General features: G+C 43.9%; 1 protein-coding gene across 11 annotated transcripts in view; it reads left to right on the top strand.

The window, feature by feature from the left end:
• The window catches only part of TNS1 (tensin 1), a 608,338-nt gene extending 589,329 nt beyond the window's left edge, over positions 1–19,009 (top strand). For all 11 annotated transcript variants that reach the window (XM_068246095.1, XM_068246100.1, XM_068246098.1 and 8 more), the window contains 11 exons: positions 932–1,112; positions 1,793–2,673; positions 3,917–4,003; positions 5,624–5,755; positions 5,836–5,928; positions 7,355–7,432; positions 8,678–8,755; positions 9,340–9,508; positions 11,627–11,695; positions 14,070–14,099; positions 14,872–19,009. In XM_068246095.1, coding sequence (XP_068102196.1) covers positions 932–1,112; positions 1,793–2,673; positions 3,917–4,003; positions 5,624–5,755; positions 5,836–5,928; positions 7,355–7,432; positions 8,678–8,755; positions 9,340–9,508; positions 11,627–11,695; positions 14,070–14,099; positions 14,872–15,010 — 1,937 coding nt within the window. In that variant the 3' untranslated portion in view covers positions 15,011–19,009. The remainder of the gene's footprint in view (positions 1–931; positions 1,113–1,792; positions 2,674–3,916; positions 4,004–5,623; positions 5,756–5,835; positions 5,929–7,354; positions 7,433–8,677; positions 8,756–9,339; positions 9,509–11,626; positions 11,696–14,069; positions 14,100–14,871) is intronic.
• The last annotated feature ends 6,518 nt before the right edge of the window (positions 19,010–25,527 follow it).

Below are 25,527 nucleotides of genomic sequence, written 5' to 3'. Positions count from 1 at the left end.
AGCAGGCTGTATACAGCCTTCCATTTGAATCTCAAGAGATCATTTGTGTGTTTCTTTCCCCCTGCAGCTATCTTCCACTGAAGTGTCAGGCTGTTTCTTCCTGCAGAGTGCAGACAGCTCTGCCTGTATGTAATTCCTCAGTATGTGAAAGCCCAGCCAGCTCAGAGGAGGATTTATCCAGCTTGTATAAGATAAGAGAGAAGAGAGAAGCTGCTCTAATCCTAAATAATACACAGGCAGTGTGCAGAGAGGGGCCTGGAGGGGGGAGATGCATCACAGAACCACAACACTGAAGAACTTGTCAGCCTTCCAGACACAGGCTGACAAGTCTGACAGGGGAAAGATACATTGATTTATTACAGAGATGGTGATAGTAGAAAGTGCTGCAGTAAGCCAGAACACATTAGAATAGCTTTTGGAACTTGTAGGATGATAAAAAATAGGATGCAATTTTTGTTACGGAGTCTCTTTAAGGTCTCCTCCCATGAATGGTTTGCATGCTAAAGTGTGGAATCTTGCATTGTTAGTACCGTATTACTTTGATATAGTTTTATTGAGCAAAACCCAATTTATTACTTTACACGAAGAACTAAAACACTAAAATAAAATTTCAAACAAACTAAGATTATTTCATTGGCTATTTCCGAATTTTACTTTTCCAGTATGGTAAATTGCTAAATATTTTGGTCCCGGCTTTTATAATCTCTCTATTGAGTTTTTTTTCCCTGTTTATGGTTAATTTGCCTCTGAACACAGGTTCAGGATGTTACTGCAGCCACTGCATGTTGTGGTGTTGCTTGCGCCTGAGCCTTGCTGTTTTACCGTAAATCATCACCCTTCGCTGGTGTCTTTCCATCAGGAAACACCATTGCTGGATAGCCAGACTGCCGGTGATGTCCGTGTGCTGACCTTTGACCTTTCTGTCTTGCAGAGCCCCGCAGTTACGTGGAATCCGTGGCCCGTACAGCAGTGACCGGAGGCGGCGCTCCCCCATCCCCCACCACACCACAGATGTACAGTGTGGACACGCTGACGAGGAATGGAGGATTCCCCAACGTCTATACATCCCACAGCCCCATCTCTACCAGCAGCCCCATACACAGCACAGATGGGTAAGAGCACTCTGCTTTAGTGTAAAGTGCACCTGTCACGATGAGATAAACATGGGAAGACATATATAGCACCAGTACTACTGAGAACTTGCTGGGGTCCGTTTTTTTTCCTACTAAGTTTATGCAAGGGTTAATAAAACGATTGCTTCATCTCTACTGTCAGGAAGTCTGGTAAGTAAATGGGGATTTTTTTAAAATTTTAGTTACACATTAAAAGCACGTTGAAAACAACCAATAAACATAGATTATACTATATGTCCAAATTCAGATTTATTGGAAAGTAAATAGTTTATCCACATTTCACCGTGACTTAACTTACAAACATTATCCCATAACAGAACCTGTTTGTAAGTTAGGGACCTCTTGTACTAGTATTAAACCCCATTAAGTTTTAGAAAGTTGTTAAACTTTTTTTTGATAGTCTTCCCATAATTTGAAATAAAATGGTCTTTGGCTTGGCGTATGATAAGGAAGCCACACTAAGTGGTGAATCATGTAGTACACGCAGCTAGCTGTGTGTAACAAAAAAATTTGTGCAAATCGGCCCACCAGGGTCTGAGAAATTCTCTGCGGCGGCTTACCCCGAGCTCAGCTCGGGATTATCGCCCAGGAGGTTAAAATGGCCACGTCTTGGTGAAAGGTCATCCTCAACATCTCACTTTCCATTTTGTTCCTCACAGGGTGTCTGTTCGCAGCTATCCATCGGCAGAGAGCAGCGTCCATATTGCCACCCCCACACAGCCATCGGTGGACAGCAGTTTCAGGTCCACAAGCTTGTCTCAGCCATCGCCGCAGAGCAGTTATCATAACGCATCACCCTCACCCAACATGGCTCCACAAATGGGCACTCCCGTTAGCTCCTATGATGGATACTCATACAGTCCAAACAATGCCATTACACAGACAGATGGGCCTACAGTCACTGTGCTCTCCAGCCACATTGTACATGGAAGCCCTCAACCACTTCACAGAACAGTGGCCACCAACACGCCTCCAAGTCCAGGACTCGGAAGAAGAGTCATTACTCCCACCTTGTCCAATGCATCTGGAAGCCCAAGCTTGAATAGGCATCCCTTGGCATCACACAGCAGTGGAATGGTGTCACAAGGAAGTCCAAGCCTTGTCCGCCACCAGATGGTAATGACAGGAAGTGCCCCGGTCACCCCAGGAAGCCCCAGCATGGAGCGGCACGTCTTGCATGGTTTCTCCACCCCTGAAGAGCGGCGCCCAACACTCTCAAGGCAGAGCAGTGCTTCGGGATACCAGGCTCCGTCCACTCCAAGTTTTCCAGTGTCTCCTGCATACTACCAAGGCATGAGCAGCCCCTCCTCTTCCTCTCCAGACTCCACCCTGTACCGACAGGGAAGCCCTGTGCCTCAGCCTTCCTTGCCTGAAAAACGAAGGATGTCTTCTGGCGACAGGTCCAACAGTTTGCCAAACTACTCCACCCTCAATGGAAAGGCTTCTTCACCCATGTCCAGTGGCATGTCAAGCCCCAGTGGTGGCAGCACAATGGCATTCACCCAAACGTTGCCAGACTTCTCCAAATTCTCCATGCCAGGTAAAACGCCAACATTGTTTTTGCTGTAGAGATCTGAGTTTGATGACTTGTGGTCAGGGGCTAAGCGTGCATTGAACAGTGTGTTTCCAGTAGGTCTTAAAATAAATAAACAGTGAATCAGGAGTCAGCCAACACTTCAAGGTAGGCAGCATCATGAATAAGTTCTGTGCAACAAGATGGGTGGAAACCAAACACCCCAAGTTAGATCAGAAGGCCCTAACTATCCAAGTGGGAGGGTACACTCAAATACGGACTATCCAGCAAACTCGAATAATGGTGGAATCACCCAGGACATCCTACAGTGGTGGGGAAGACCAAGTACACTCGGGGGGAAGAAACCTAGCATACACCAGACTAGACATGAACTGGTATTGTAGCAATTGGGGGGGGGGAGCCCAGAGTACAATTTGCATGGCAGCCCATGACTTTGTAGCTACGCCAGTGGTGGGAACACTTGTACATATGTTACTATGTAGAAAAAAGAAAAAACCACAGAGACACCGGGAGCCCCTATAGTGTATTATCTTTGCAATCTGGGTAGAATATTCAATTAATACTACTCACAAGTGTGGGTTGCTTGGAGAGGCTCCCACTCAGATGCACATGTGGGGAAAGCCCGTATCCACTCGGTCTTTGGGATGGATGGTCGCAGCTCCTTTGAAACAAAAACTTATTTCGCCACAATTGTGGCAAAAATAACACACCCACTGATGTGGGATGTTAGACTCAAGGTAAATCGATAGTAGGAGGCGCCCTTGTTGTTTTGTCTGCAATTAAGCATGTATATAATAGATAAGGTATTCAGTTGTTCTCCTACCTTAGGAATGGACACTCCACTCGGTAGAATAGATGAGAATGTTTATTGGTGGTAAGCACTTAGGACAACGCGTTTCGCGGCATGAACCGCTTCATCAGGTCAATATAGTGCTTTAAAAAGAAAATTGGTGATAATGGACGCTTCAGTCAACCACATTAAAAACATATAATACAATGCAATACATATTTGTATTGTACCGAGTGGAGTGTCCATTCCTAAGGTAGGAGAACAACTGAATACCTTATCTATTATATACATGCTTAATTGCAGACAAAACAACAAGGGCGCCTCCTACTATCGATTTAACTTGTACATATGCCATGGTGGATGAAATTGCCCCTACAGACTCTAAGGCCCACAATGTTCTGATGTGTATGTATGGTGAGATGCTTACTGCCTTTACTCATGTAAGTTTCTGTTTTGCAGACAGCAGCCCGGAAACGCGAGCAAATGTCAAGTTTGTGCAGGACACGTCCAAGTTTTGGTACAAACCGGACATCTCCCGTGATCAGGGTGAGTAAATCCTACCGAAAACGTTTATCTGCACGTCAACTGTTTTATCATGATTTGTACTTTTCTAAGCTAAGGAACACTTGTGGTTCGAGGAAGAAGCAGTGTATGTGTGTTAAAGAGAACCCGAGGTGTGTTTAAAGAAGGTTATCTGCATACAGAGGCTGGATCTGCCTATACAGCCCAGCCTCTGTTGCTATCCCAAACCCCACTAAGGTCCCCCTGCACTCTGCAATCCCTCATAAATCACAGCCATACTGTGAGGCTGTGTTTACATCTGTATTGTCAGTCTCGGCTGCTCCCCCGCCTCCTGCAGAGCTCCAGTCCCTGCCCCCGTCCCTTCCTTCCAATCAGCAGGGAGGGAAGGGATGCAGGCGGGGACTGGAGTTCTGCAGGAGGCGGGGAGAGCAGCAGACTGACACTATAGAGATAAACACAGCCAGCTCTGACAAGCTGTTTGTCAGCAGCATGGCTGTGATTTATGAGGGATTGCAGAGTGCAGGGGGACCTTAGGGGGGGTTTGGGATAGCAACAGAGGCTGGGCTGTATAGGCAGATCCAGCCTCTGTATGCAGATAATATTCTTCAAACCCACCTCGGGTTCTCTTTAAAGCTAATTTGAGATTGCAGGCAGAATAAAGCATTTGTTTTTAGGACAATCCGTGACATGACTATGTACTCTGTAAAGTGCTGCAGATGTCACTGGTATATAAATACATAATGATAATAATATGGTAGGAGATTAGACTATGACTATGGTAGGATTAGATTGTGAGCTCCTCTGAGGACAGTCAGTGACATGACTATGTACTCTGTAAAGTGCTGCAGAAGATATCAGTGCTATATAAATACATAATAATAATATGGTATAACATTAGACAAGACAAATAACATGTATATTGCTCCTTTCTTCCTGGTGGACTCAAAGTGTCAGAGCTGCAGCCACTAGGACCCGTTCTATAGGCAGTAGCAGGTAGTTAGGGAGTCTTGCCCTGGGTCTCCTACTGACTAGGTGCTGGCTTACTGAACAGGAAGAGCCAAGATTTGCTACCACATTAGACTATGACTTTTTCAGATTAGATTGTAAGCTAATAGACTATAACTATAGTATGATTATTTTGTGAGCTGCTCTGAGGACAGTCAGTGACATGACTATGTATTCTGTACAGTGCTGCAGAAGATATCAGTGCTATATAAATGCTTACATTGTATTTATATAGCACTGATATCTTCTGCAGCACTGTACAGAGTACATAGTCAGGTCACAATAATATGGTTGGACATTAGACTATGACTATGGGAGGGATTAGATTGTGAGCTCCTCTGAGGACAGTCAGTGACATGACTATGTACTCTGTAAAGTGCTGCAGAAGATGTCACTGCTATATAAATATATAAGAGATGATGAAATCAGAAGAGATAAAGGTGAAGCTGATCTTCTCATTCCGGAGTTTTGGAACGAGTAGTGAGGGTTAGATAATTTGTATAGAGCAGTATTAAAACACTAGCAGGATCTAAATAAAATCCGGCCACATTGATATCTGATTGACAGCTGTACACATCTCATCTCTGGCACTACATCCGTTGGATAAATGTTGAATTGTGATCTGTGTTTCCAATCCAGCGATTGCTCTGCTGAAGGACAAAGATCCCGGAGCCTTTATAATCCGTGACAGCCATTCGTTCAGAGGAGCCTACGGACTGGCCATGAAAGTCGCCACGCCTCCGCCCAACACTGGCCAACAAAGCAAGAAAGGTATAACAAGCAGAGGTAGCGGCTTAGCTGAGATTATCATTAACTAGAGCTGTCATTAAATCTCTCCTCCGCCCCTCCAGGAGATTCCACCAATGAGCTTGTGCGGCACTTCCTCATAGAGACCAGCCCCCGAGGAGTCAAGTTAAAGGGCTGCCCCAATGAACCTTATTTTGGTAAGTCAAAACATCACTGTTTGCTGTTTTGGGGGGGGGGGGGGGGGTTTGTTTGGGTTTTGGTTTTTTTGTGCTATAGCTTTGCATTTCATAAGGCAAATTCTAACAATAGTTAATATAAACAATGTATAAAAGCATAGTGCTGAACATAATAACAGCCTTAAAGTGGTCTGAAACGCCGACATAACAGTCAATAAAAATGTGTTTTCCTACTTTTTATTACTCATACTGTTATCATATTTGCTTTTGTGCATAAATAATATTGTCTGTTTAAAATTTACAAGTTTCCAAAGTGTAGTTTGTCTTGCACTGAAACCTGCCATTGCATTTTATTCCAGCTGCTTTTTATTATGTATTAACATCTTCTAATGAGCTGTTTTGAGCGCTTTGTGTGTTTGAAGCACAGAGAGCTTCACAGAGACCTCCTTTTCACTTGTTAGGCCTCTTGCACACTGCAAGTGATTCAGATTCAGATTACGCTTTTTAATCAGTTTTTACATCCGATTTAGATTCCGATTTGCAGTGTGCAGGGAGCAAACTGCAAATCGGAATCTGAATCGGATGTAAAAACTGATTAAAAAGCGGAATCTGAATCGGAAATGCATGCAGTGTGCAAGAGGCCTTACACTGTGTTTACATGCATGTATCAACATTGGAATTCAAACAAAGATACTGTTATCTCCAGTTTGGATGCGGATTTGAAGCTGAATAGCAGGACAAAGTGCTTTGTTTAACCATTTCAGTGATGTTCTGCTAAAAAAAAAAATTCTGGGATAGTAGCTTTCAAGCTGTGAGGAATCTTTTAGAGCAAAACAGAAATGCTGGCTTTCAGACTACTTTAAGGGCCTAACATAATAACGGCCTCATGGGCCGAATATGGTCAGCAATGCCCACTCCAGCCCTCATTATGCAATAACATGGTATGCTTACTTTACTGAATTTTGTTCCCTTCTAAAATACAAGCTTGTTATTACATTGTCTACATTACAAAAGTGAGTTATCAGTGGATGATACCCCCATGCTCAGTGTTTGCAGAAGTTAGGGCTGGGAACCGCTAAAAAGCACAGATCGCTATCGCAATTGCTGGTAGTGATTTTTGCAGCATTTTTCAGGATGATTTCGGTGTTCAAACAATTTGAATTTAATACAAGCAATTTGCACAGCGATTGCGAGTATATTAGATTATTGATCAGTTCCATTTAAACTTTCTACACACTCTCTACTCTCACTCTAGTAAGCCCCTCCCTCCTGTGTCAGGGTAGTCTCCGCCCCTTCTTGTTACCACGGCAAATGTAGGAGGTTAGGCTGCAGGCGAGTTAGGTGCTACTGGAACTTCTGTTCAGAATTACTGAGATGGAGAGAGTTAGAAAGTCACAACAGAATAAAGACAAGAAGAAAGTAGTAATATGTTTTCCTTTTTTTTCAGGCTGCCTTTCCGCCCTGGTCTATCAGCACTCAATCACCCCCCTGGCACTGCCCTGCAAGCTGGTCATCCCCAGCAGAGGTGAGTCACTCTCAGACGGAGACGGACAATTAAATGTTAAGGATTCCGGCTTGTATGCAACTTAAGCTTGGTACACACATCCAATTTTGATTGGGCAACAACAAGCTAATTTTATCACCTGCATGTAGTATGAGAGCTTACCTACGAAATAGAATTAAAAACCTGTTGGCCCTCATAACTACATTGAAGAGGCAAAACTGGCCAGTGATTGGTCAATCAAAATTGTATGTGTGTATGCACTGTTAAGGCCCGTACCCATGACACAATTGTTGCAGCAATTTTTCCTGGGATGCGCCACTTTTTCCATGACGAGCGGTCGTTTCTGCAGTTTCGTAACGTGGGTATGTTTGTGCGACTAGACGATCGATCTTTTGCGACGAGGGACGATTTTCAAAACCCACCTTTTCACTCTGGAATACCCCCCCCTTTCCTTCTTTACTAGTGCTTTAAACCCGTAGCTGAACTCTGGTCTCCTACCTTTTGTGTCCCCGCCTCTCCCTCTAGATTGTAAGCCTTCGGGCACGGTCCTCCTACCTGAACACAACTGTGAACCTAACTTGCCTAATCTCCATGCTCCCCTCCAGTGACTGACTAAGCATTACCTGGTACTCATACTATGGTGTGTGATCTCCATGCTCCCATCCAGTGACTAAGCATTACCTTGTACTCATACTGTGCTGTGTGATCTCCATGCTCCCATCCAGTGACTAAGCATTACCTTGTACTCATACTGCGCTGCGTGATCTGGTTTTCTTATATTCCTGTATTGTCTTATTGCTGTATGTCACCCCTTAATATTGTCTGTAACCTTATCTAATGTCCAGCGCTGCGTAATACAGTATGTTGGTGCTTTATCAATAAATAAATGTAACTTTAGAAGTCAGATCAACATCCTGTCTGACAGGCCCAGTTCCAAGCTACGGTATGTACGATTGTCATACAATCTGCATGCAGGCCATTAGGTTTACCATTTCATTAGCCGCCTGTAATCCACATCGAAGGATCCTCCGTTAAGCCTAATGCACACCTTCAATTTAAATTGGACATTCACTGACTAATTCTACCACCTTAATGTAGTATGAGAGTTTATCTGCACAATCTGGCTTTAGTGGACATTTAAACATAACTGTATCAGCCAATCCCATTCCAGACACCATCACTCAATTTCTTGTTATAGGCATTTCGATAGGCCGATAAATTTGATATGTTCAGTTTTACTCACGCCTCCTCCTCTCGTCCAATCAGATCCCTCGGAAGAGCCCGCCAGAGAGGCCACGACTCCGACGACCAACACGACTGCAGACTTACTGAAGCAAGGGGCAGGTAGGTAACTCTCTCTCCCATTCACCTCTAAGCCAAGACTCGCTATTTTGTAATGAATCCACTGTTAGGCCAGAAACAGTTTTTAAAGTGGACCTGAACTCTTGCACAGGACAAAAGGAAAACCGAGAGTAATGTCCCCCTGTGTGAGTATTTAGAATTTAGCCTAATTCCCCCTCATCTGTAACTAATCACCACTGTAATTTAATCTCGCAGCTGTGACAGCTCAGGAATCTCTTCTGCCTCGGCAGAGCAGCTAATTTGTAAACACAGGATGTTAACACTATGTCTGCTTCTTGAAAGCAGGAAATGGACACACTGCAGATTTATTGCAGGATTTGTATCCGCTGTAACAAAGAAATGTTTTCCTTTAAAGGTTACTATGCTGCTGCTTATCTTTTAGAGCAGAAAGGAAGTTCTGAGTTCAGGTCCGCTTTAATAAGAGTGCAGATCCTGCATGCTGAGACTTGTAGTTCTTGTAGTTCATGCTGAGACTTGTAGTTCTCTACAGAAGGACAGCCACAGTTGCTGGGGTCTGGTTTATACTGTTATCTGTGCTCTGAATCCTGTCTTTTTCCTCCTCCCAGCCTGTAACGTCTTGTTCGTCAACTCAATCGAGATGGAGTCCCTGACCGGTCCCCAGGCCATCGCCAAGACCATTGCGGAGACGCTATCTGCCGACCCTCAACCCAGCGCCACTATCGTTCACTTTAAGGTGTCCTCACAAGGCATCACCCTGACTGACAATCAGAGAAAGTGAGTGGTTTCAGTGTAATTGTGATTTATATAGGAGAGCCCAATACAGTGTAGTATGTACTGTGAGTTACGGTAGTATGATGAATATACTCACAAGTCAGGGTTACCTCCAAGGCAGGTGGGGAGATGATCCTGTCCCCACTCAGAAGTCACGCTCTGTAGACAGGAAAAAAGGGTGTATCCCCCTCCACCAAGGGTGTATCCCCCTCCACCAAGGGGGTATTCCCCTCCACCAAGGGGGTATCCCCCTCCACCAGGGGTGGATAGTAAGTTCGTGAAGAGATTACAGAGGCGCCAAAAGGATAAGAACAGATGATAAAAACATTTAAAATCGCTATTGAGGCAGTGGTGGACTTACCTAATACAAGCAGACACTGAAACTGTCTATTCAAAATAAATATAATTTATTTAGCATGCTCCAAAAAGGGGGGACTGCAACGCGTTTCGCAGGCTAAAACCCTCTTCCTCAGGCAAAAGTTGGGAGCATACAACGTCGGTGATTCCGGGTTACACCTGGCGCCATATATTTATTTTGAATAGAGAGTTTCAGTGTCTGCTTGTATGAGGTAAGTCCACCACTGCCTCAATAGCGATTTTAAATGTTTTCATCATCTCTTCTTATCCTTTTGGCGCCTTTGTGATAAAGGCCCATAAATCTGCAGACATGGGAACGGAATGAAGGGCTGGTAGACAACACATTTGTTAAAGTAATATACCATATTTTCTGGCTTCTATAATGCACCTTTTCTCCCCAAAAATGGGAGAGAAAAAGTCACTTGCTTGTAGTCCGATATTAGTCATGGAGAGAATCCGAAGACATAACAACAAAAGTGGTTTAGGCGATACCTTTAATGACTGACTGTACAAGATTTCCTTGCTAGTTTTTAAAACTTTAAGTTTTTTTTCTTCAGGCATGTTTTAGAGCTGGATCAGAACCATACTAAGGATCACTTTCTCCCAAGGATTGGTTCTGATACAGTTCTGAAACATACCTGAAGAAGAAACTTAACGTTTTTTGAAAGCTTGCATAGAAATCTTGTACAGTTAGTCATTATCCATTTCTGCCGCCCGGACATGAAGCTCACGTCCGGGTGGCTGCTCTGCTGTGGTGCCACGCTTCGGCGTGCTCCTGCGCACGATCGCGGGCGCGCCCCCGTGGTGTCCCCCGGTAGCCCTGGGATCAGTGAACAGGAACATGGTTCCCGATCACCGATCCATGTCCCCAGCAGAAAAACCGAAGCTCTCTTACTAGAGGCTTCAGTCTTTCTGCACGTAAAAAATTCCGCATCCCCCTTGTGCTTCTGCTTAGCGAGAAGCACAAGGAGGGGAAAAAAAACTCATGGTGGCCAAGGCACTGTGAAAAGCTATGTGCGAGGCTTGTTTAGTTTGTAGGGAATTATAGTTTACAACCAAAACAAAAAAAGTATCTGGCTTGAGAAATGCCCTATAAACTATATGAAAGGAACACAATTATGCAATGAGTAAAAGTTTATCTCGGATTCCCTTTAAAGGTATCGCCTAAACCAGTTTAGTTAGTATTTCTTCGGAAAAAGTCACTGTATCTTATATGCCAAATAGAGTCCCTGACTTGCGCACACCCGCCGCAATGGTGAATAGGGAACTATGTCCTCACGCAAGTGATTCCCATGTTTGATGCAGCCATTCTACAGAAATCCCCTTTGGAAGAGTCAGTCATGTGACTCGGAGATCTGCCTATTTGAGGCACAGAGTTGGGAGAAGAGTGGGCATTTCCCAGCCAATAAATATTTCTCATAGTGCTGATCAGCTAAGGGCCGGTTCACACGGATGCTTGGCGGCAACCTCCGGCCTTCCGTTCTGCATCGTCACGTTCGGGGTCGCACAGAGCTTCCTGCGGCGTTCGTTGGCTTCCCGTTGCGATCAGCGGTTTTTGTCCCCGCAAGTAGACATGAAGAAGTGGCGGTGAACTGACCCTAGAAACCGCATGCTGCTTCTAGAGCCGGCTGAAACAACACGGTAAATCGGGATCGGAACGCCGCGTTTGCGCAATCGACAATAAACGCCAGTAACGGCGCAATGCTAAATGCTCCCATTCACTTGACTGACTGGAGTTTTCACTGACTTTTTTCCCTCTTTCAGGCTCTTCTTCCGGAGACACTACCCTCTGAACACCATCACTTTCTGTGACCTGGACCCGCAGGAGAGGAAGTGAGTACCTCACATACAGCCAGCTGATTGGCTTCACAAGACATCCATGTTACTTTGGGGGGGGATCCTTCCTGAAGTTTCATCTGATTTTAGAAGAGGCAAAGCATGAAGATCGGTGGACTCCTAAAAGGACACCTGAAGTGGGAGGGATACGGAGGCTGCCATATGTATTTCCTTTTAACCTCCCTGGCGTTAACCCCGAGTGTAGGGGTAGCCGCCGCAGAGAATTTCTCTGCCCCGGGGGGATTTTTTGAGTAAAACTTGTTGTATCCTTTGTAGCTAGCACTTCGCTAGCTACCATTGTCCCCCAAGTCCCTCGCCTCTTTTTTCTGATCGCCCCCGATCACTGCCGTTATACGTAACCCCCCTCCCCCCGGATCCCGCGATGGTACAGCCTCTCCAATCAGCTCCAGGCTTCGCTATGGGGAGGATCGGGTCATGTCTAATCGTCGCCATAGCGACTACTGAAGCTCATTGGGGAGGCTGCGGCTCTTGCAGGATTGCGGCTGGGTAACGTATAGCGGCGGCGATCGGGGGGGTCAGAAGGGTGCGGGGAGACTTGGGGGACAATGGTAGCTAGCCTAGTGCTAGCTACAAAGGCTATAACAACTTTAATTAAAAAAATCCCTCCCGCGGACGTAGCCTCAGAAACTGCGTACCGCCATGAGGGTATAATACTAGTGGCCTGGCTGTCCTGCTGGTCTCTTTGGCTGCAGTAGTGTGTGAATCACACACCAGAAATACCTGATCTGCTGCATGCTTGTTCAGGGGCTATGGCTAAAAATATTAGAAGCAGAGGATCAGCAGGATAGTCAGGCAATGAGCATTGTTAAAACGGAAATAAATATGGCAGTCTCCACATCCCTCTTACACCAGGTTTCCTTTAAGATCCCTCTAAAAAGGGCGAAAAGGTGGGAGTCTTTTTCCTGAACCTCTACTGATGTCCTTAAAGAGGTTTCCACCACTTTTCTGACCAGTGGCGTAGCAATAGGGGATGTAGATGATGCGACCGCACCAGGAACCCTCCTTCATCCATCTATCAGCTTTTAAAGGGCAACTGAAGTGAGAGGTAAATGAAGGCTGCCACATTTATTTTCTGTTAAACAATGCCAGTTGCCTGGCAGCCCTGCTGGTCTGTTTGGCTGCAGTAGTGTCTGAATCACACTAGAAACAAGCATGCAGCTAATCTTGCCAGATCTGACAATAATGTCAGAAACACCTGATCTGCTGCATGCTTGTTCAGGGGCTATGGATGAAAGCGTGTGCATTGCATAGTGTTCATCCCTAACAACCTTACTCTGGTTACACCTTTTGGATACTGCAGCTGTCCACGGTAGGTTTTAGGGTTCCATATCAATACAGTTCTTGGGGCCTCGGTATGAGTTTTACACGGGGCCCCAAGAAATGTATTGAGGGGCCGGTGTAAAACTCAATCCAGGGCCCCAAGCCCCTTAGTTATTAGTTAGTGAATATGAAGTAAACTAAACATGGCCATAAAACTTATAGATGTTCACCAGATCGACCACCACATCACATCGAATCTGATCAGAGAGGCATCTATTAGCTGCCCACACACTGTACACAGATCCATCTATTGAAAGTTTGTGGAGCTGCCGCCACCTGCTGTGCCCCTCAGGTGCCCTATCTAATGTTCCCACCCAAGTGTTGCAAGCAGAGCTAGCTTTCACCTTTGCATCGGCGCACCTCCCTCTGTCTCCTCTCCTGGGGCGCCTGTGTCATGTGACAAATGTCACTAGATGTCTGGTGTGTATGGCGCTGGGCCTCTGGTGTTTGGCCTTTAGCGTTTGTCACATGACAGAGGCGCCCCAGGAGAGAAGACACAGCGGGAGGTGAGAGACACTGGAGGAGGCACGCAGGCGTACAGGTGAGAATTCGCTGTGCTGACAACACTCTGCGTCGGTCATCCCCAAATCCAACCACTCTCCTACCTGCTGCCTGACGAGAGAGATCTTCCATCTGACGCGGTTGTCCCTCCTCCCCTTTCCATACCATTTGTACACCGGAGCGATGTGTCTGTGCACCGTAAAGGTTACCATACATCTGTAGACTTGGCAGCTGATTGATCATCACATTCAATAACTATTATCGAATATGATGAATATTGGTGTCGCCATGCGCATGCCCGATTGACAGTTCAACCAATTTCGGGCCAAAATTGGCCACAGGTATCGATCGAACACGCTGTAAAATCTCATGGAGAGCGACCCCCGCCTTTCCCTTACCGGTTTTCTCCCTGCATTGCTTTAGACCTCGCTCTGATAGAGGTGACCCAGCTGTAGAGAGGACCAGAGATGTATTGGCTTCTGATTGGCTGAATATTCTGTATTAACCTGTGATTTGTTCTCTCCTCCAGGTGGATGAAGACAGATGGAAGTCAAGCTAAGTGAGTATAATTACCCCCCTGCTGCTGCCAATGTCTCCATCTATCAATGGTCGCTGTGTCATTCCTTCCAGGTTTACCCAATGTATGCTTTCCACACATGGGAGAGACCACTTATCTGCAGTGCGGGGGGGGGGGGGGTGTTTTGCTTAGTGACATGCTGACTTTCAGATACTGCAGCCCTGACACTGTTAACCAAGCCTGGTCTGTCAGTACATCTATGCAGCCAATAGTCAATGACCTGCCCCCCCCCCCCCCCCCAAGTGATTGAAACGCTAAGTACTTACCTCAATAGTTGGAATGATTGGGGTCTAGAGTGGTGTTCCCCAACCCTGTCCTCAAGGCCCACCAAAGTGCATGTTTTGTGGAAATCCACGGAGGTAGTAGTTATCAGCTCTGCTGAGGCACTAATTACCTCACCTGTGATTACTTGTGTTTTCGTGGACAGGAGTTGGGGAACTCTTGTCTGGAGTACCTGTCATTTTTCCTGGAAGAGATAAAAAACCAACAGGAGCGAAGCGCTAGCCCCTTATGGTGTATTATGTAAAGTAATGCAGAAAGGAAAAGAAACAAACAGGGTACTCACAAACCAGGCTGTAGAACGACAGCCACAGATTATCACCAACGTAAGGTTGACTTTTTTCAGTGTGGTTCAAAAGGCAAGAGAAACTTACCCCGAGAAGAGGACAATTCAATAAATGTTTTATGTGACATTACAGGTTGTGTAAAGTTACTGTCTTGTCATTAAGAGTTCCCTTCTCTGCTTCTCATTCAGGCTCTTTGGCTTCGTAGCCAGAAAACAGGGCAGCACCACGGACAACGTTTGCCACCTCTTCGCAGAGTTGGATCCCAACCAGCCGGCCACCGCCATAGTCAACTTTGTTTCGCGGGTGATCGGCCTGCAGAAAAGATGAGCGCCCCCCCCCCATCCGGCCCATCTGTCTCCTATTCATGAACCAGCTTGACGTTTGCTAAACGGACTCTCAAAGAAGGCAAGAGAGAAAGTGAATTGTTGGAAAACGCAAGTGATTACAGGGAGGGCGCCATTTCTGCACGCCATCAGCAAGCAACAACCAAAAAAAAGAAACAAAACAAAAACAAGACTATTGAGGACAACTCCGGAAAAAACCCATGCGGTGGGAGGAGCTTGACCTCGCCAGTGTGGCCGCTGTATCTCATTGGCTCGTGGGGTCAGTTACCAATCAACCTGCTCAATATCACGGACTATACAACTTTGCAAATACTACGCAATATACTCAGCTAAGTGCATATATATAAATATATAAAACAAAAAACACCTATCTAGCATACACAAAATTTATAAGGAATTGTTTAGAAGAGAAGAGAATTCTATTGTAAGGCTCTATTTTGTATAAAATGCATTTGAGTGTACAAAGCTACCTACATTTACTGTCTTTTTACGTAAGAAAAAAAACAAAAAAAATTTAAAAACCACAACAAACCCAACTCTTTTGATGAACTACATAAATATATATATCAGAAATCAAAGGAAGATAGCAGAGATTGGCGGTCTGTTTTGGACAACTTTTTAAGGGCGGGCACTTTGGAATGACTTCAAGGACCGGACTTTGCACTAGTGTACTTTCTGCTGTGGCAAGCCATCATGTCGACAAAGGCGACACCTAGTGGTCAAACTAGAGTTTGCAACAACAACTGAGTAGTGAGAAATTTTAATGGCGACAGTCTCTCTTCACCGCAGATCTTTAAGGAGACAGTAAATTTAAGGTTTAGCCTGTGTATCCATATCTTGCTTTTACATTTTTTAAGTGTGCTGGAAGCAGATTTTTAACCAAGAGACTACTGAGGCAAGTTACATTTTGGCAGGATATCGATATCCTAAGATTTCAATTTTTACAAAAACAAACCTCCATTGCTTTTTTTTTGTTAATAGGCTGCCACGATCTGCAACCATGCCGTAACGCATTTTTAGTACTGCTACATGAAACTTTCGAAAAACCATTTACGTATTGATTGATGTAGGCCCCTAGGCATCATTTGTTTTTAACTAAGGCCTCTTTGTCAATAGAAAGGAGGGTCCGTATAGCTAATATTGGGGACACGGACACAGAGAGGGGTCTGAAATATAACTAGACGTTCCTAAGCCAAGTGCTCAGATTCAAACTTAGATTTATCAATGGTGGTTAGACAGAATGGGCTTGAATCTGAAATAGAAACTGCCTGTGTTGCATCAGTCCAGCCTGTAAACTGGAGAGTATCTATTTTCCAGGATATTCCGTCTGTAGCAAGTAATGGCAGCCAATCGGTGCCTCAGTGATGTCACTATTCTAAGCAAATGTAATAGGCTGGGAAAAAAAGATTATTCAGCCAACATGTTTTGGCCGCCAGGACTTGTCGTAGGTGACCTGTACCCTTCTTGACAATAGAGTAGAATACTAAATCACCTGGCATCATCTCCAACAAAACAGCTAGACTGAAGCAAGAAATGAAATAATTGGGCGACTTTAACTCCGCCTTAAAGTGTTGGTGTACTGTTACGTAAGCGTGATCAAACGTGACTCCGATCAGTAATGCAATAGACTCGCACTAGTGACTTTAGCACGGTTTTAAAATACCGGCATGTGACTTGTGTTGCTCAGATTATGATTCATCATTTCTCTATACTCAGTGTGCGCAGAAGCGTTGAAAAGAGATTTGCTGGGAATGATAAGCAGTGCAGACAAATAGGAGAGTTTCTTTAAGTTGGTCATCCACTATGCAAGAGTGGCCCAATTTGACAATCAGAGATCCACCGGGGAGCAGTGTGGTCATATCACTGCCTTGTTACACCTCAACAGATCTGAGAAAAGGTCTAACTTTGTTTCGAATCAATCAACTTCTGTACCCTAATAGCTTTATACTTATCGATGCAGCAGTTAAAATCAGTGGCTGGCAATCTCCCCCAATCTAAAAATCATCACCTTCTCTGATCAAATCTTGATTGAAACCAGTTAAAAGTCTTGAATGAATTAATTTGTGGTTGTACAATGGCGCACACTGGACTACGTCCTTTAGTATCAGTGAGAAACATGAGTCTCGACCTTGACTTGTATGGAAGTCAACAGATGCTAGTTGACTGCACCATTGGCATGACTACAAATCATGGGGGCCCCCAGAAAACCTTTGATGGACACCCTTAATGTTTACTTCCCTTGCCTACACCTGGTGACCCCCACAGCCTGGAGGTCCATCTTGCTAAGTCCTAAGACAAGTATGACCAACATAAATGTCACACCAGTAACAAGTGTAGCCACAAAACCACCTGATCTGAAGGAAGGACCTCTTTATTGGAAGGAGTGAAGTAGTAGTTGGGGGGGGGGGGCCTGCAGCTCTGGGCCCCCTGTAGCCTCAAGGGCTGCTCCCCTGTAGTTATGCCCCTGATCAATACAATGCCAGCAGTGGTAGCAATTCAATCTAAGTTTAAACCGCTTTCTGCAGAGATTGTGAAATCGGCATTGAAAGTTTTTTGCATTACTGATTAGGGCCTCATTTTAAGACTTTTAAGAGCACTTATAACTATGCCAACACTTTATGGGAATCTGAAACGATGAAATTCAAACTCGTTATGCAGGAAAGTCCCGAATCTGAGCCTGGTGGTCTGGGAATATCTGCTTCCATCTAATATTTCGTACTGAGCTTCAAGCCCCAGATACAATGTTTAAAGTTTATGTCTCTGACCCCCTTCTGTATGCAGCCAGTCAGCATAAATGTCTGTTATTATCAGATCTTTTTATTTTGTGGCCATTTAAATCCCCACAGAGATCACACGATCACTGACAGGAAACGCTTTATTGTACAAACGCAAACTGACGGATCGGATCAGCTGGTGTGCCTCATGCCGCAGTATCCCGTATAGAATATTAAAAAACAGACTACTAGTAAGATTGCTTTGGGCTGTTTTTGAAGTAAACTTGATCTAACTGAAGATGACGCTTTTATGAAGTTAGACTTTAGACAAGTTTTGCTCTTGGCGGTAGAGGACTCCCATGACCCAGCAAGGTTGGCTGAGAGTTCTACTTGCTGTCCGACCAGACTTTCATATCTGGCCTCACGTATGCCTTAAAATAGAATTGCAGTGCTTTATTTAGCAGCCATATTGCTATACTACTGAAAACCTCAGCTGTGGAGAGCATCGACAAAAATGTATAATAAATATTTTTGCTATAACGAAACAGCTAAAGTAATAATAAACTACCCTATAGCCTTAAGCCTAATACAGCCTATGGGGGTGGAGCAAGTTTACTCTAGTTAAGGATAAAGGAACTTTTTGAAATGCTGCCAACGCCACCTGGTGGCCTAGAGCTTAGTGTACATGAAGCGATGTAACCCTGGGTAAACTTGCTCTACCGCTACATATAACCATTGCTATGTTCACACCCTTCAGACTCAACTTCAATACAAGTGCAGTCTTTATCACTACTATATGCCGTCAGTCTATTTTATGTCATCGGCACATACTGTCCCCCCCCCTCCCCCTATGGAAGTTAACTTGCTGTTCAGTTCCCTATTTTGCGCTGTTGTCCTATCATTTAACCTAATTTCTGTAAACATGCAAACCGTACCATTCAGTATTACCGCTTAGTATGTTACATACGTGTCCAAACTTTTATACTTCCATGCCTCAATATGGTAGAATGAGATCTACTAAACTGCAAAGTTCGTAAAGTTTTTGCTTTTTTTTCCCCTGGTCTTTTTGAACAATTTGACTACATTTAATCATGTTTTTGCTTTACATGAATTCATTTGAAGGTCACCGAAAAAAAAAAAAAATTCCAGGAAAATTCTTTGGAAAATATCTGCCTTAATGGCATACCTCATACATCCCAGAATTAAGATATTACAATCGATAAAATTATAATTTATCGTTTGTACATTTTACAACTGAAGTCTTTGCAAAAGCCCAACTACAGTTGGGCTTTTGCAAAGACTTCAGTTGTAAAATTGCATTTTCTTCATTTCAGTAGATTTTTCTCTACAGTTAATTTTCTTGGGATTCCTACAATATAACGTGTCCCCCTAAAACTCGATGTACCTCTATAGTATTATCTGCCCTGCCAGTTCAGCCTCTATTCTACAGAGGAGATTTTTAAGGCTTTTACAGTTTAGCCGAACCAATTTTTAGATTGAATGTTTTGACTTATCCTGCCGACTTTGTAGATGAATCTAATCAACATAAGCTTTTTGCTAAACCTGCCAGATAAACTGGGGTAAAACCGGTCAAACTTTAAATTCAAAAACTTTTTTTATTTTTGCAAAGCTTTGTATTCGCCGTATCACTTATTAAATTAATTTTTTTTAAATGACTAATTTTTATTCCCCCTTTTGGAAGAAGGACTTAGCATGTGAGGAGGGTATAGAGGAGGGCAAGTCTATGGGAGGAGTGCGAGTGTTTTTTTTTTGTTTTTTTTTGTGTTAATTAGTTGTGTGTGGGCTCAACAAGGACCTCGTTGTTCTTCTGTAGAATGATGTAAAAAGTGTCACTTATGTAACTGCTCTAACCCCCGTGCCACCCTTGTGTGGATCGTGCAGGACCACCCCAGAGAGCAAGAATAGACTGCTCTGAATGCCTTGCAAGGGGGGGGTCCTGTCTGCGGAGATCAGAGGCGGGGGCAAAGGGTTAATGCGGTGTGAAAACACCCCGAGTGTCGGCCCTTTGGCTGGAGGACTTAGTTGTCCATCTGTCCGGCCAACGAAAGGTTATTTACGCGGAAGGCTCCATGCAGTGTGTAGAGAAAGGCTGGTTCATGTGTTATTAATAAGGAGATGGGCAGTGTTTTCTGTTTGTAGCAAGCTTAGCGTATTTTTTTTTTATTATAATGCTATGTTAAAGAAGGCTTATTGTCTTATTGGGTACAGGCTTGTGTCATCCCAGTGGCGAAAAATCTAATCAACAGCCCTGCTCTGTGATATAACAGATTATTGATCGGAAGGGAAAGTTTCAGCATATAGATCCAAAATGTCCGATAAACAGTCTTCTCAGTTGTTGAGTAATTGGTCCTGTGCGGGAATTTGCTTAGAAAAACTCAGCCATTGCACCCATGTGGACATTGTTTTGACACTTCCGACTGATTGCAAAATTTACCAGAATGAACGATTGCCCAAAAGGGTGCCCACAGATTTGCTTGTGTCTGCAAACCTTCTGTGCCGATTAGTGATTTTATTTATGATATGTGATCCAACAAACCTGAACTGGACCAATAAAATAATGTCTTTCTATTGGTTAGTATGGAAGTATCGGAGTTATATCAGATCAATGTGAGAATTGCTGAGAGGTTTGTCGTGGTTGCATGAGACTACAATCACAGCAATACTGATTTTTCAACAACCTTCCCCATGTTCTGATGTGACAGAAACAATTTTATAAAAAAATTCTGTCCAGGTTTGACGGGTACATACATTCCCACTGGAGATGACCTCATAACGCTACCGGGAAACCACTAATTAATCCCAACATGGTAGAAAACGCCTTTAAAGACAGAGCCTGTATCCAATAGGCAATTGTTTTGTATTTCACTTTTTGTGATCCAGCATTCCCATCCTATATACATTGAGGATTTAGATTCTATTCATGGAATTTCTATTTATATGGGGAGTTAAGAGATTATTTGAGAGCCAATACGGTTGGTGGATTGTACGATGGCCGTTTAACCTACAACCACAACTTCAACTAACTCCCAACGAGTCTCGAGTTACAGCATGGCCTGCCATACCGCAGAAAGATGGCATGCTGGAATATGGCGCCCTCCAATGGCTGGAGGGCCAAGGTTGTCCTTGCCTTCCATGAGAAGGTTTCACACGTACGTGTTGTCTTTTTAGGCCTTTTTAGGCTACAGAATAATAATGTATTTAGTGCCTGTAAAAAAAAAAAAAAAAAAAACTTTCCTTGCCTGGGGTGCCTAATTTTTTTTTTATTGTACGAATACCAGATGTGGACATTGTAGCCAACACGATTCCACCAACCACTGTGTCACCTGTTTTCTCTCCTTTAGTAGCCTTGAATGCAGACGAGCTCACCTGAATTTATTCTCTACGTAGCCAAGCGATTGCGGAATGAAAGCATAGACTTATAAAAATCACTGCAATATTACTTATATGATGTTTAGTCGACAGCACGTTTCTTACATGCGCATGCGAACTCAGGAGAGGGGGACGGTTGGAACCACACGCATCTACCACCAAGGGTCGTGGCTTTCTGGGAAGATCCGCTGACCAATCTATAGAGTTTGAAAGCATGGGTCTTCCCAGTTGCCGGCGCCACGTCACTGTATAGCTTGCTGGACACACGAAACTTGTACCATAGGTATCAATAACCAAAGACACTTTAATAAAATAAACTTTTTGCTAAGAAGCCATTTTGCCTTGCATCAGTTGCGTTCCTTGCGAGAGATGCACTATTGCTTCTATCTAGGCTTCACATGGATTGATGTACATGCTCTTTGTATCAGAACCTGTCCAGGTGTAAGTATATGAACTAAGAAACTTAATACAACACAAACTGGACACTATAGTGGCCAAATGGCTTCTAGAATAGGAGATCAATATATATATTATCACACAAGAGTAGCTGGAATGTCTTCACTACCTTCAAGTCTTTAGAGACCGCAGTTGTCTGATCCTGAGGACAACATAACCTTGTTGGAAGAGTTTTGGGCTTTCCCATATACGTAAGCTAGAGAGCAGTTATTTGCAAGGACTCCATAATGGTTATTCCAGATGACGAATGAGGAGCTAAATGTCTCTCTTGCTTGACCGTGTAACACAACATTCTATGCCACTTGGAAATGGCCAATCCAATGAACTTCCTGTTGATTTTGATTGGCCCAGTTCTGAGCTTCATGTAGTTTGCGTTACATTTGCACGCAAGCTGGAATTTATTAGCATTTCATTGGCCATTTTTCGGTCCTAAAAATGTTGACTTGAAGTTATGGTAGGACCGTTCCTAGCCAGAGCAGATGATTCCAGACAATTCTACTCACAGCTTCTGGCCACCACAACCAACATTTGATTATGGCCAACTTCTCTGGTTTCTTAGGACTCTCAGGTATGAAATTTAAAAAATGTTATTCTCTTAAAGGACATCCGAGGTGAAAAACTGATGAGATAAACAATTGTATTAATACTCCTTCTAAAATGACTTTTTAAGACATTCTACTGTTTTATTTTAAATTTAAATCTACTTTTTAAGTTATTGGGAGTTGCGCTATAGTCCGACCTGGACAGAAACTATCACTTGCATACCAGATGTTTAACTCTTTCAGGCAAAGAAAAAAAAAGTGACACAGCATAGTTATTTGTGTGCTTGGCACAGTACGTATACATGTCTTTCTCCTTATGTCACCTCGGTTGTCCTTTAAAAATTGTCATTTCTGGAATTATTTTTGCAATAATCTCTTGGACATCCTACGCAGGGAACCAATCGATCATCGTAAAGTGGAACTGAATTCTAAAGTAAGACTATAGAACTCATGTTTCATCTCTTGGTCCCTGCAGTATGTGCTCCAAGTCACCCCACCGCTACTTTATACCTTCGCTAGTCACGTAAACCTGCTGCAGATCCACCAAACACTCACAACCCTCCTTTTTACTTGCCCTCCCCTCTATACCTATCCACGTCCTCTCATTGGTCAGGGACTCGGACTGGTAGTAGTCATCAGTTTTGATGTTCCTCCAAGCAGACGCATGGTTAGACCACACCGCTCCACCAAACTATGCCAAGATGCCCTTTATTGCCACCTACCTTAAGACTTAACGCCTTAATGGACTTGTACCACTTCCCGTTCTGGAGGAAGTGGGTATTCTTAACACGCTTATTTTATATATTTTGCGTCACGACCTATCGACAGCAGCCAATAACCAAAACCATTTAAAAAAAGGTGAAAAAAAGTAAAAAAATAAATAAAAGTATACAAATAAAAAAAAAACTTATTAAAAAAAAAGGAAGCGAATTCCCCCTCTCTGTATTTATATAGATGGAAATATACTTTATATTTTGTATCCATGTGCTCTTATTGTTATCACTTGTATAAAATATATGTGCTTTGTTTTTGCTTTATGTTGAATAGAATATTAGACCTTTTTTTGCTTCCACGTTTCTGTTTGTACAGATGTCTGTAATTCTCGGCAGATTATTGTATGGCTTTGTCAATGATAACATCATATAAAATATACTTTTGCTTGGATTTCTGGCTTCTGACTTTTTATTTTATATGTAATACAGTAGAATCCCTTTACAGTAAACTCCTAGGGACCTGGAAAAGTGATTCACTATATCAGAAGTTTACTATATCACAAATGGTCATTCTCAAGCACATAAAGTATGCTGTAGTACTGGATGCTAATTCAGTCAATAATGGAGTCATTTTGTCTTTTGCTTCAGCAAGCGTGCACAGACCGTTTCTAAGCTAGATTACAATGCACAGTGCTCAATATGCAGGAATTTGTATGCAAAAAATCACGCAACAGCTTGCACAGGTCTCACCAGTTTATGCAAGTATAGTACTTATAGTGTATCCACATTTCTGTGCAGCCTAGATCATAGAATTGCAGCCATGCACAAGCAAGTCACAGACAACAAGCAATTCCCTCAGTAACCAGGCAGCAGCTTACACAGGAAGTTTAGATGTCATTGGCTGATGCTTCAAGGTAATCCACACAGGCCCAGAGTAGTGTGCAGATAGCGAGCAGGCATGGGCTCAGGAGTACTCACTAGTGGCTAAGCATTCGAATACGTGATTTAAATGAGGCTTAATTGCCAGAGCTGTGCGGCGGGGAAACAAGGGGTTAGTTACCGATAAGTCTGTCGTATATCGTGCGCTCCAAATAGCTTGCACACGTCCTACTGTACGCACACTTCCTCCTTCCGGCTTGTGGGAGGAAGTGCGCGTAGTGAGTCTTGCAACGAGTCCAACCCCTTGTTTCCCTGCCACACAGCTGAGGCAATTAAGCCTCATTTAAATCACGTATTTGAGTGCTTAGCCACTCGTGAGCCCATGCCTAGTAGCGAGCAGGTTACAAGTGGCAGTCAGCCCACCGACCACGGCTCATGGGTCTCCGACTGACGTACGACATGTGCCCGCCCACTTTCCACTATAGCCAGATAGAATCTCAAAGGGGCCAGAAAACAAGTTTACTATAACAGAAGTTCTATTACAATAGAAGCTCATTATAATAAACTATAATATAGTAAACATTTGGGTATAGTAAACTACCTATCCAGGTCCCGGCCAATCTCCTTTCTAAGTCTATGGATTTAAATATGCCACCGCAGTATAGCCTCCTCCCCTAAAGCCATGCCAATCCTCGCCAATCATGGCAACCTGCAGAATACCACTCCGGGGCATATTTAGAAAAAGGATTTAAATATGCCGCCTAAGTATGGCCTCCTCCTCCCCTACAGCCATTCCAATCCTCGCCAATCATGGCAACTTGCAGAGTACCATTCCGCGGCATATTTAAAATGCTTTAAATATGCCACCGAAGGATAGCCTCCTCCTCCCCTACAGCCATGCCAATCCTCACCAAATGTAGCAACCTACAGATTACCACTCCGGGGCATATTTAAATTGATTTAGATATGCCACCGAAGTATGGCCTCCTCCTCTCCTACAGTTATGCCAATCCTCACCAAATGTGGCAACCTGCCGAGAACCACTCCGTGGCATATTTAAAATTATTTAAATATGCCCCCGAAGTATGGCCTCCTCCCCTACAGCCATGCCAATCCTCACCAAATGTGGCAACCTGCAGATCACCACTCCGGGGCATATTTAAATATGCTGATGAAGTATGGCCTCCTCCTCCCCTACAGCCATGCCAATCCTCACCAAATGTGGCAACCTGCAGATTACCACTCCGTAACATATTTAAAAAAAAAGTATTTAAATATGCCGCCTAAGTATTAGCCTCCTACCCCCCTACAGCCATGCCAATCCTAACCAAATGTGGCAACCTGCAGATTACCACTCTGGGGCATATTTAAAAATGCAGCCTAAGTATGGCCTCCTCCACCCCTACAGCCATTCCAATCCTCGCCAATCGTGGCAACCTGCAGAGTACCACTCCAGGGCATATTTAAAATGATTTAAATATGCCACGGAAGTATGGCCTCCTCCTCCCCTACAGCCATGCCAATCCTCCCCAAATGTGGCAACCTGCAGTGTACTACTCCTTGGCATATTTAAAATTATTTAAATATGCCGACGAAGTATGGCCTCCTCCTCCCCTACAGCCATGCCAATCCTCACCAAATGTGACAACCTGCAGTGTACCACTCTGGGGCATATTTAAAATGATTTAAATATGCCACCGAAGTTTGGCCTCCTTCTCCCCTACAGCCTTGCCAATCGTGGAAACCTGCAGAATACCACTCCGGGGCACATTTAAAAAAAAGGATTTAAATATGCTGCCTAAGTAT

Source organism: Hyperolius riggenbachi, chromosome 7, assembly GCF_040937935.1.
Source record: "Hyperolius riggenbachi isolate aHypRig1 chromosome 7, aHypRig1.pri, whole genome shotgun sequence".
In the NCBI taxonomy this organism is placed as follows: Eukaryota; Metazoa; Chordata; class Amphibia; order Anura; family Hyperoliidae; genus Hyperolius; species Hyperolius riggenbachi.
The sequence above is the reverse complement of the archived record's forward strand: the minus strand, read 5'-3'. Positions and strand labels throughout refer to the sequence as shown.